This window comes from Python bivittatus, unplaced genomic scaffold (assembly GCF_059951505.1).
Source record: "Python bivittatus isolate LINGU-HERP-01145 unplaced genomic scaffold, Pbiv_v1 ctg000220_np1212, whole genome shotgun sequence".
Classification (NCBI taxonomy): domain Eukaryota; kingdom Metazoa; phylum Chordata; class Lepidosauria; order Squamata; family Pythonidae; genus Python; species Python bivittatus.
This window is the reverse complement of record NW_028277048.1, coordinates 20263386-20274628: the sequence shown is the minus strand read 5'-3', so window position 1 is coordinate 20274628 and position 11243 is coordinate 20263386. Positions and strand designations below refer to the sequence as shown.

Below are 11243 nucleotides of genomic sequence, written 5' to 3'. Positions count from 1 at the left end.
GTATCAGAGAGAATGTCTCTGCTTAAGTGATGCTGCTTCTTGGCTAGTAAAATTCTGGATCTCTGGGTAACCAGGCAACTTTTCCTGGCCAGAACACACACAACAAGAACACCCCCTAGCGGTTTGCTGTCATATTAAATAATGGTCACTGTAATGAAATGATTACATATTCAAAAAATATTAATTTGCAGATTTATTATAAAAAGCAACTAGAGCCAAAAATTATTAATAATCATTATGACAGTTGCTATTATTAACCCATTATGCATTTCACAAACTACTATCTTGTGTCTGTTAGAACAGACTGAAACTCATGTGTTTGACAATACAAAGTGACAACTTTTGGATACTGCTTGTCAAGGATGTGCTAGCCCTCCTTTGCTTTTGAATGCTGCAGTAGGTTGAACTATTTATTTATTTATTCATTACTATTATTTATATGCTGCCTTTGAATGACTCCAGGTGGCTTACAACGGTACATTAAAAACATCCATAAAACCCCAAATATTACAAACGTTAAATTGTTTTTTTTAAATCTGCTGTTGTCTTCCATAAAACTCATTCCCCAAAAGATCCATGGAAGAGGAACCTCTTCAGCTGTTTCTTAACAAATAAAAGGGTGACAGCTGACTGGCTCTCCAGGAGCAAGCTATTCCAAAATGAGGGATTGCTGCTGAAGACACCACTCCATGGGTCCCAACCCACCAATCTCTCTAGGGGTGACCACTTGCAGCATCTTCTCCAAGCCAAATAGTACAGGATGGGCCTCCTGGAGTGGAGACAGACAGTTGGGTACCACCAGCGCTTTGATGATACCAGACTCTCAATTGATGGATGGCCTCTCTCGTGGTTTCCTGGGGATGCTAAAGATGTTCTTGTTCTTGCATGGCAGGTTCTGAATATTCTAAAGCCTGGAAGCCAGCATGGCTCTCACCAGTGCCTTCAAGGCTGTTACCAATGTGCCTGGACTGATCATCTGGAGAGTTGAGGTGGGATAAACGCAGCTTTTGTAATGCTAATTTGAAGGCTTCTTTCCTCTCCCAGCTTCACAGCAACCTGTTGAACGATCACCATTTCTTCACTTTGCATTTGTTCCATGTTGGGCATCTTTAGAACCTGGCACGTAGGTAACATCCAGCTAGATTGTAGGGGTGTTTACCAGTCATAAGACTGGATTGTGGACTGATTCATTCATCTGGAGGAAATTTGATATGACTCAGATTAAATCTGAGTGTTAGATTTGTTCTTTCCCCCATTGTTTGGTGAGCAAAGTTTATGAAAATAGCAGACCCTATGGAAGTACCATTTGTGCCCCCCCCAAAAAACCCTACCTTTCAAATTACTTATAAGATAGACACAAGGGTTGTGTAGCTAGCTTCTTTTAAATTCTAATGTAAAATATTCAGGATGCTTATATTTTTTAGCCAGAATTAGATGAGATTTGCAGGCAAATGATAACAGAAGATTCAACATCCCTCCCCCCAAATTAGAGAATACCTGGTGAAGTATTCATACTATTAGAAAATAGATGTGCCAATCACTGATCTCTTCCTCTTTTTCCCACCTGGCGTTTTAGGGAGATATGAAAACAAAAAGTAATGTCTTTCTGCAGAGTGTCTACTTTTCTGCAGCTGTCAGGTTCAGCCCAAAGAACTCCACGAGACAGTACAGATACAGTTCTGTTGCATTTATTAGCTTCAACCTCTCAGACAGAAATCTCTCCAGACTGAATCTACACTTCCCAAGCCAGCCAGCCAGCCAGCCAAAACACCATGAATTCCTTAGGGTGGTGCCAGTCTCATCTTCTTAACCTTCTCACGCTCCTCCTGGGGGCTAAGGAAATGCTTATCTCCCCAAGCGCGGCCTTCTTCAAACCATTCCATCACAGCAGCATTTGATTGTAGCTGGAGCCAGAGAGTTGACCTAAGGCATCTATTTGGTTCTGGATGCAGGATTTAACAGTATACTCCTGTAACAGACGGGGTGGGAACAGCTTTGAAGTGGCTATTCTTGTTAAGTTGTTGTTATTGCTGTGAAACTTTCCCAATTTACTGAAAATCACCCAGAAGTCTATCAGGAAACCCCACTCTACTTTCTGAGCATCCCTTAACTAGATGATTAAAACCAAAGTAAGCAATAAAAAGGGAAGTCTGGTGCAGACTCAGTTGCAGTAGAACAGTGTTGTCCAAACCTGGCCACTTTAAGATGAATGGACTTCAACTCCCAGAATTCCCTAGCCAGCCATACTGGCTGGGGAATTCTGGGAGTTGAAGTCCACTCATCTTAAAGTGGCCAAGTTTGGACAACACTGCAGTAGAAGGAAGCTGACCTGAATACGCTGGAGCATATTGGCTTCAGGAACGAGGGATGCTTGTGGGTTGGAGAGGTTGGACAGAGACACAATGGGTCAAGGCCTTGACTGAAGCCACAGTTTTCTTTGGGTGCACCTTTTAATGGTATCTTCTTCTTCCCAGAAAATGGATCTAGTATTGGTGCCTCCAAAAGCTCATGGCAGCTTCTACGAAGGAGATTGCTATGTTCTCCTTTCCGTAAGTAACCTGAACGTTGGCTACGATAAATTTCGGTACAATGTAGCATTTCTCTTTTGATTCACCATGCCAAATACTCAAAAGACAATATTTGCATTCATAGGCCAAACACCAAGTATGACAGTGTCAGATGGACATGAGCCCTTTGCCACAGGCAACTGTATAATACCCAGAAAAAGACAAATGATCCATCCCAGAATTGACCTCTGGGGCTGGCAGTGAAGAGCATGGCAAAGAAGGTCTTTATTCTCTCCAGCTCAGAGCTCTTCTTTTCAACCTTTAGAAGCTGGGGTCGGAACCTCAGATTGCCTGCAAATAAAGTTCTGGCGCTGAGTTCTCTGGATGGGAGAAATATGTGAGGTTCATGCACAATGGACATAAATACTGTTGGGGGGGGGGGAAGGACAAATTAGAGCTCCCTAGTTGAACTATAACCTCTAACAAGTTCAGCTAGTCCGATCAAAGGCAAGGGATGCTGGGGTTTGAAGGTTAACCATATTTAGATGGCTCCAGGTTCCGCACCTCATTCCTGTTTCATGGTCTTATAATATCATCTGCTGGAGTAATTATTTAATTGACATCCCGCATATCTTGTTCTGTACTAATTTAAAATTTCCTTTGATTATGGTTTATGGGTAATAGAATCATATGAGGGTGTCAGTAAACCCAGACTCGCCTCACCCGTGTTTGCTAATGGTTGGTTCCAAGCATCTCTTCTGGAGAAAAGTCTCATAACTCGTGGTAATTGTGACACACCATTGGGATTAGAAAACACTTTTGAACTTTGGGTACAAACTCACAGGAATACTAAGCCGGAAGCGTCCCAGATACTGTCAGGTTCAGCCCAAGAACAATAACGAGGCAATCCAGTACAGTACAGTTCCTTTATTAGCTTGTACCTAATAGACAGAATCTCGCCAGACTCAACCTATGCTGAAGCAACTAGTGCAGTGTTGTCCAACTTGGCCACTTTAAGATGAGTGGACTTCAACTCCCAGAATTGCCCAGCCAGCCATGCTGGCTGGGGAATTCTGGGAGTTGAAGTCCACTCATCTTAAAGTGGCCAAGTTTGGACAACACTGCACTAGTGGATATTACCCCATGAGACCCTAGGGAGGGGATAGCCTCCTCCTCTTCCTATTCCCACACTCTTGCTGCGGACTGAGGAGGCGCTTGCTCTGGAGCGTTTCCCCTCCCTTCTGATAACCTTGATCCTCCATTCCAGTATCTTCCTCGCTCAAGCCTTCCATTACAGATACTGAATTAAACCCCTTCTTTAATTTTTTGAAGGAACATGGAAGGTAAGGATGCCTCAGCTTTTTACGATCGCCAAGTATTCCGCTTTGATTGGCCTTACGTCCCCCATAACCTCTGTCCCACCTGCAGACACGTAAATCAGGCACCACCCTCTCCTATGATGTCCACTACTGGATTGGAAGCTGCTCCTCACAGGATGAACAGGGCTGCGCTGCCATTTATACCATCCAACTGGACGACCATCTTGGCGGAGTCCCTGTGCAGCACCGGGAGGTGCAAGGCTATGAGTCTGAGCTGTTCAAGGGCTACTTTAAGAAAGGGGTCATGTGAGTATGCTTGATCTTTGCCAGAAGGCTGAGAAGGCAGTGGCCATTAGAGAAGGAGGCCATGTGATGTGTGCCTGTGTGCGCATGATGGCCAGGGCTTTGCTTCAATGTCAGTTATGGCAGTTCACACCATGAAATTGCTGCATGATGCTTTGAAGCACTGATAATATATTGTAGAAGAATTATTTTCTTCCCCTGACGTGCTTTTCCCTTTTATTAGAAATGCCTGTGAGCTGAATTCACAGGGCCTGCATTACTAAATCCAACCACCAGATGGGGATAGTCACGACACAGTACTGTACTAACAACAGGCTTTCCCACTGTGGAAGTGAAATGCCCTCCCCTCATCCTTTGCACTAGTTGACAGAAAACTATACTGGTGTGAATTTGCTGTCCCTGTTCCTGATCTCTGTCCCTTCTCCACTACTTTTGTTTCCAGTCACTGCCAGTCACCTGAGTTCCCCTGAAACCATTAGCCACAAAGCCCTACACACGGGGGGTTTGTGAGTCCCAAATTAGGCTAAGCAAAATGAGCAGGAAGGCCCATGCACTGTCTGACGGATTCTCAAAAGGGAACTTTTGGGCTGAAGGTGCTTGATAAACAACTGGGGGCTTTTTCCAGGCTCCCCAAGCTTCCCTGGACCTTTGCTCCGTCGCCTTCCAGAGAGAGGACCGGGGCAGGAGTGGGGAGAATGCGGAGAAGCCCTGGGCTGGACCAGTAGCTGAGTCAATGATGCAGTCTGGTTAGACTCCCCTTACAACCCACGCAGGGTCCCTTTGTTCAGGAGGGTTGGGCGATTCTATGCGTCTCTACTGCAGAGGAGGTTCCCTCTCCAATAAATTCTGTAGTCTATAGCAGTGTTTTTCAACTTTGGCGACTCTAAGATGTGTGGACTTCAACTCCCAGAATTCAACATGCTGACTAGGGAATTCTGGGAGTTGAAGTCCACACATCTTAGAGCTGAGCAACATTGGTCTATAAAATTACAGCCCTGGGCATTCCTTTGGGAAATTTTGGCTTGTATAGGAATTCATTTATTTAACCTCCTCTTCTGTCTGGTGCAGAAAAAAACCTCTACTGGATGGAGCTAAAAACAGCAGTGATACCCTTTTCTCCTTTTTTAACAGCCCAGGAATTTTATACAAATTAATGACTGGCAAAACAACTATGAACCAGGATAGCAAGAGCAAGCATCTGCCAAGGTCCATACATCATCAGGATGTTCAGGGTAGATACTGGGTAGGAAGGAGGAACGGCAGCCCAGCTGGGGAATGAATCATTTCCCCCTGCTTCCCAAGGCTCACTGGGGCTTATTGCCCTGGCTTTAATTTGCTAATTGCACCTTCAGTGTACCTGAGCTTTGCAGGGTGTCAAAGTCCAGGTCACCGTCCCAAGCAATAGCAAAGGGATGGCATCATAAAGGGGAGGTGAAGGAAGGGTGAAAAATGCTTCTATGAATGATGTCCAAAATGGTGACCCAGAAAGATCCTGCATTCCTTCTCTCCTGCTCTCTCTCCACAACTGGTTTGTGCTCATGGGGAGAGGAGTCAAAGATATTTATTTAAGACATTTATTTAAAGACATTTATTTAAGGCACTGATGATGTTACCTAGTTGGGTGATGAAACATCTGCAAACAAACAACCAAGCTCAGAGAGCACCAAGGACTCCACTCCATTTAAGAGCTTAGGAGGTCACAGTACCAAAAATCTGACCTTACAGATTTTATATACCTTGGGAGGGATCAAAAGAAGAGGGAAATACTTAACCTAGTAGAGCTAGGGACACCTTAAGACTGGGTCACTCATGGCCTGGGAAACAGAGGAAGGTGACATCTTGGGACCACCACAGACAAATAGGCTACTGTGGTGTGGTTAGGAGCAAGTGAGGAAAGGTGTCAGTGATATTGCAAGGAAATCACTGTTGCTGATGTTATGTGTGGGGCAGAACTCAAACTTCTCTTGTAAATGAATTTTAAACAGTCAGTCCCACAATTCACTACCTCAATGTACCATGTGTCAAGGGCTTTCTTCTTCAACCTGGTATCTTCCAGGAAGCTGGAATACCACAATCGTTTCTTGGAATTATAAGTATTGTATCCAACAAAGTATGTTGGGGCGTTCACTTCTCAAGAAAGCTCTGTTAGAGCACCATCGTCTTTATCTTCACTATCTTCAAATTGCTTAATCCCATGAATCTTAACTGGTTGACCAGTGCAATCCTATGCATCATTGTTCAGAGGTTAGGGTCAGTTATACCCACTGGTGTTTATTGTTAGTAAAAGATGAGCAATGTTGCAGCCTAACATGCATAAATTTGCATATGAACAAAATAACATTTTAATGAGACATATGTAAGCTTTCTTTGACCTGGGGTGTTGCATGTCTTGAGGCAGGGGCCACCTCTGAAGTGACCTACCTTCCTTCTGCCATTTTTAGTTGTATATGTCAGACTTCCCCAACTGGCATGAGACGATAGTCCCGCCTTAGGCACAAAGCTGGCTGGGTGACCCTGGGCCAGTCACTCTCTCAGCCCTAGGAGGTAGGCACTGGCAAAACACTTCTGAAATCTTACCAAGAAAACTGCAAGGACTTGCCCAGGCAGTCGCCAGGAGTCAATACTAACTCAAAGGCACACACACGGCCAGCATGGCCAGTGGGGAGGTTGCTGGAGCATACTGCACTGGGGAAGACTGATAATGGATTTGTATTATTAAGAATAAAAATAAAATAAAATGGTGTTGCTCAATCAATTGAAGGGTGTGAATTTGGGGGTTGATTAAGAGCCATCAGTCATCCTACCTCATTATTGCAGCCTTAGTTAAATGTAAAAGAGTATTAGTTGGATAAATCTCTAGGAGTCATCCTTAGCTCACCTTAGCAGGAAGTCAAAATTAAGGATTCTTAATCCTCAGTAGCTGTTATCCAGCTTGTCCAGATATCACATCCTTTCCCTTCTCCTCTAACTTGGACAGCTACAAGAAAGGAGGCGGGGCAACTGGCTTCAACCATACAGAGACAAATTTCTACAATGTCAAGCGGCTTCTGCATGTTAAAGGCAAGAGGAACGTTACGGCAAGGGAGGTGAGCTTGTGCCCCAGCCATAGATCCTGCTTCAGGTGTGATGGTTTGGCTCCTGCACTACTAGTAAGCCATGTACTGTGATTGACTGCATCTCTTGATCTGTCCCTGCGTGCTCTTGTACACTCATCATCTGCAGGTGGAGATCAGCTGGGACAGCTTTAACCTTGGTGATGTGTTCCTCCTGGATCTGGGCAAAATCATTGTCCAGTGGAATGGGCCAGAAAGCAACAAGCAGGAGCGGCTGAAGGTATTTACTTTATCTCTGACCAAAAGGGTAGCTGGGCTGTTTGGGTTAAGGTGCTCTGTTGCCTCTGAGTCAGGTATATCCCCATCTCACTTCCATGGAGTGGGGAAGAAAAGAATTACATTTTCAAAAACTTCTTCACTTAGGGAAGAGCTGTAAGAAAGATGGAAGGCAAACACTCCTTTGTTATGTTTGTTTCAATATCATCATGAATTTAAATTTTGTTACAGATCTACTGTTTTTATAGATCAGCTCCTGTAGACCTGAGATATGGAACTTTCTTTGAGCCGAAGATCCGATTCCAAAAGCAGACATTGCTAGGATAAAGAATGGGGCTGTGCCAGACTGAAAACTAAATTTGATATTGTTTAATGAGATCATTTTCTATAGTTTTAACAAAAATTACATCAAACAAGTGCCATTAACAAGATTACTCCTCATGTGTTTAACCACTTCTCCCTCCTATCACATTCAAATCTACAGCATTTAGAATTGTTTTGGGAGATCACATTTAAGACATTTATGGGTCTCTAGGGCTTCATCTTGTGTATTTGTGGTATAAATGAAGTCACAGAGAGCTAAAAGAAGTTCTGAAATGAGCTATACCTGCTTACGGTAACATCGTGGCAAGCATAGCTCAGAGGCAGAGTGCATGGTTAGCATGCAAAAGGTCTCGGGTTCAATCCCTAGCAACTTCAGAAAAGGCAGAGGCAATCTGAGGTTATCTGAGGGACCGCCTCTTCCCTGAGGGACATCTACCTGTCCCATCAGGTCTGGCAGGAAAGACATGCTGTAGGTTCCGTCTGCACAGGAGTTCCATCTGATGGGACTTAGTAGGCAAGCCTTTTCTGCCATGGCACCCACCCTCTAGAACATCATCCCTCCCTTGAGCTAACCCTTGAGGTTAGCCCCAATCCTTATGGCCTTCTGTAAAGCTCTCAAAACATGGCTCTTTCAGCAAGACTGAGGATCCCTGGTAATAGGGAGCCTGCATGCTGGTTATATTGTATGTAAACATCTTCCCGCTCATGATCTTGTTTTATCCATGTTTATTCTTTTAATGGGTTTGCAAAATGTTTCAATTCTTGGCTTTACCGTACACCACCCAGAGTCACTTCAGGTGAGATAGGCAGTCCTATAAATTTGACAAACAAACAAACAAACAAACAAAAAATATCCTAATAGAGTACATAGACAATCAATGCCACTCAAGGTCAACTCAACTGAGCTAGACTGACCAATGGCCCAATTTCATATGAGGCAACTTCCCATGTTCCTTCTCTCTTTCTTAGGCTATGCTTCTCGCCAAAGATATCCGCGATAGAGAACGTGGAGGCCGTGCTGAGATTGGGGTGGTAGAAGGTGATGATGAAGAAGCCAGCTCAGATTTGATGAAGGTGCTGGAGAGTGAGCTTGGAGAAAGGACTCAAGAAATCAAACCTGCCATTCCTGATGAGGTGGTAGATCAACAGCAGAAGGCCAGCCTGTCCCTCTATTGGTACATTGAAAAATTTTACTCATGGTTGAAACTTGACCATAGTTGTCATTGATGCAAAAGTGGTAAAATTTTTGATGTGAATGTAAATGATGCATCCATTGCAAAGATCCATAGAACTCATAGAACCTTGGATTTGGATTAGAAGAAAACAAAAATTACCAACTTCAGCTTTCATCAACACTTAGAAAAGGGAAGGAAAAGTGAGATTTGGGGGAAACTGGAGGACCATGTACAGAGGTTTGTAGAATTTGGTGTGTCAAGGCAAGGATAGCGGCAGAATGGAATAGATGGCAACTGAGGGGAAGCAGGTGGAGCAAACATGCAGTGTGGTGGTAAGGCCAGAATAATGCCAGCCAGGCAAGAAAAGCTGGAACATGTGTGTCAATCTTGGTAAGATAAATCTAACTAGTCCAAATTTGTAAGTCTGTGGATGATTTCAAAACCAAAATCAAAACAGTTACTGAGCCATCTCTGAAGTTTATTGGAACTTCTTCCCTGATGCTACTTAGTTGATAGGGTGCTATTTTTCTTGTTCTTTTGGTTTTAAATCAGATCTGTAAAATTATAGTCAGATAGCAACTTAACCCAAGTTTCTGCTCTAAGACAGGGGTATATACTTGCTGAACATTCACAAATCATAGCCAACTACAGAGCCAGACCATAGTTTACACAATCAGAAATTAAATGCCAAGGTGTTAGAACAGAAAAGGAATAGGTGATGAGTCAAGTAACTGAAAGATGGTCCCTCTGGGTAGATTCACACATGCCTGTACATCAGTGAATTAGAAATGAATGTGGGAACTGTCTCTATTGAAATGTATCAGGATGGGAAGTACTGATGTAGGTATTTGATTTGTGATGAATACTTTATATTTAATTAATTAATTAACATTTACCTCTGTGGCCTCACTCTCATACTTCACACTGGATACTTCAGGAAGAATAAGTCAAATCTGGAAGAAATTCTAGAAATAGTTAAAAGGAATTCTGCCATTTCTTACGCTTGTAGATCAGACTAATCAAGAAAGCAATCTTGTCTTCTTTTCTAGTGTTACAGACTCTGGAGGGGAAATGCAAATTACAGAGGAAGCCAAACGGCCCCTCAGGCAAGAATTATTAAACCACAATGTAAGTCCAAGATTGAGGTGGCACAGATGGTGCTAAACTGAGCTTCTTAGCTCCAATACATCAACAGAGTAGCCCGTTGGATTATTACAAAAGGTGGATTGAGGCCCTACGTTCTTATGCTGACAGTGCTTCCCTAGAAATATTGGCTAAAATCAAACATATGGCAAACATATGACCCAATAAGTGTTTTGGCACAATGTTTTGGAAAGATAAGTTTGTGCTGGCTATGGTCAACTTAATCACAGTTCAGTCAGGAAACCCTATTTTCTGCCAGATGACACTCTTGGTCATTAACCACACAGCTTGGGGTTACACAACAGGCTAGGCTAAAATGTGATTGGCTGAGTTGTGTCTCAGTGTGTTGTGTGGACACAGCTGGGGATACCAGAATGCTACAAATGGAAATATTTGTCCCCTTGTCTGTCAGTTGCTGATCCCTACTATAAACTTGACCATACCCTGCTACCATACAAAATATATCAAGTATTTTTGCCCACTGCCCAGTTTAAGGTTGGTGTTAGAGAAGGGACTTAGTTCAGTAGCAGAGCACATATTCTGCACGTGAAAGGTCCCTGCTTTACCCTTTGGGATTTCTGGTAAGGCTAAGACTACTGCCTTAAAACCTTGGAGAACTGAGCCAGGTGGATTAATGGCCTAACTAGATAGAGGCTTTTTCCTACAGTCTTCTTGTCTGCAGGAAAATCAGGGCCACAGGCTGGAAATTAGGATTCCTCATTTTAATCCATTTCCCAATTGCTGTAAAGCCAGTTCAGTGGCCACCAAAAGCCATTTTGCAGAGATCCGAACTATTTGTACAATGCTCTTAATGATCTCCTTTGGGCCTTAGGACTGCTACATTCTGGACCACAGTGGGACGAAAATCTACGTCTGGAAGGGAAAGGGGGCCACGAAGCTGGAAAAGCAAACAGCCATGTCGAAAGCCCTGGTATGGTGTAACCATCCAACTCAAATGGCCTCTTCCCCATTCTCTCTCTTTAAAATCGGATTGTAAATAGATTTCTTAATGTGATACTTAAAGAAGTAAAGCTTACGTGCTGCAGGTGCTAGTGGTAGGAAATAGTTAAAAGAATTGTGTGTGTGTGTGTTTAAAGAACAGTGTCGCTTTACAACAGGCTCTAACAGTCAGAACAGCACAAG

The 11243-nt window shown here is 43.4% G+C and overlaps 1 protein-coding gene across 3 annotated transcripts in view; it reads left to right on the top strand.

Annotated features, from left to right (window-relative positions):
• The first annotated feature begins 923 nt into the window (after positions 1 to 923).
• Positions 924 to 11243, top strand: part of AVIL (advillin) — a 77628-nt gene continuing 67308 nt past the window's right edge. For all 3 annotated transcript variants that reach the window (XM_088138070.1, XM_088138069.1, XM_088138068.1), the window contains exons 1-8: positions 924 to 989; positions 2475 to 2549; positions 3936 to 4132; positions 7107 to 7215; positions 7352 to 7462; positions 8752 to 8957; positions 10007 to 10085; positions 10933 to 11031. In XM_088138070.1, coding sequence (XP_087994196.1) covers positions 924 to 989; positions 2475 to 2549; positions 3936 to 4132; positions 7107 to 7215; positions 7352 to 7462; positions 8752 to 8957; positions 10007 to 10085; positions 10933 to 11031 — 942 coding nt within the window. The remainder of the gene's footprint in view (positions 990 to 2474; positions 2550 to 3935; positions 4133 to 7106; positions 7216 to 7351; positions 7463 to 8751; positions 8958 to 10006; positions 10086 to 10932; positions 11032 to 11243) is intronic.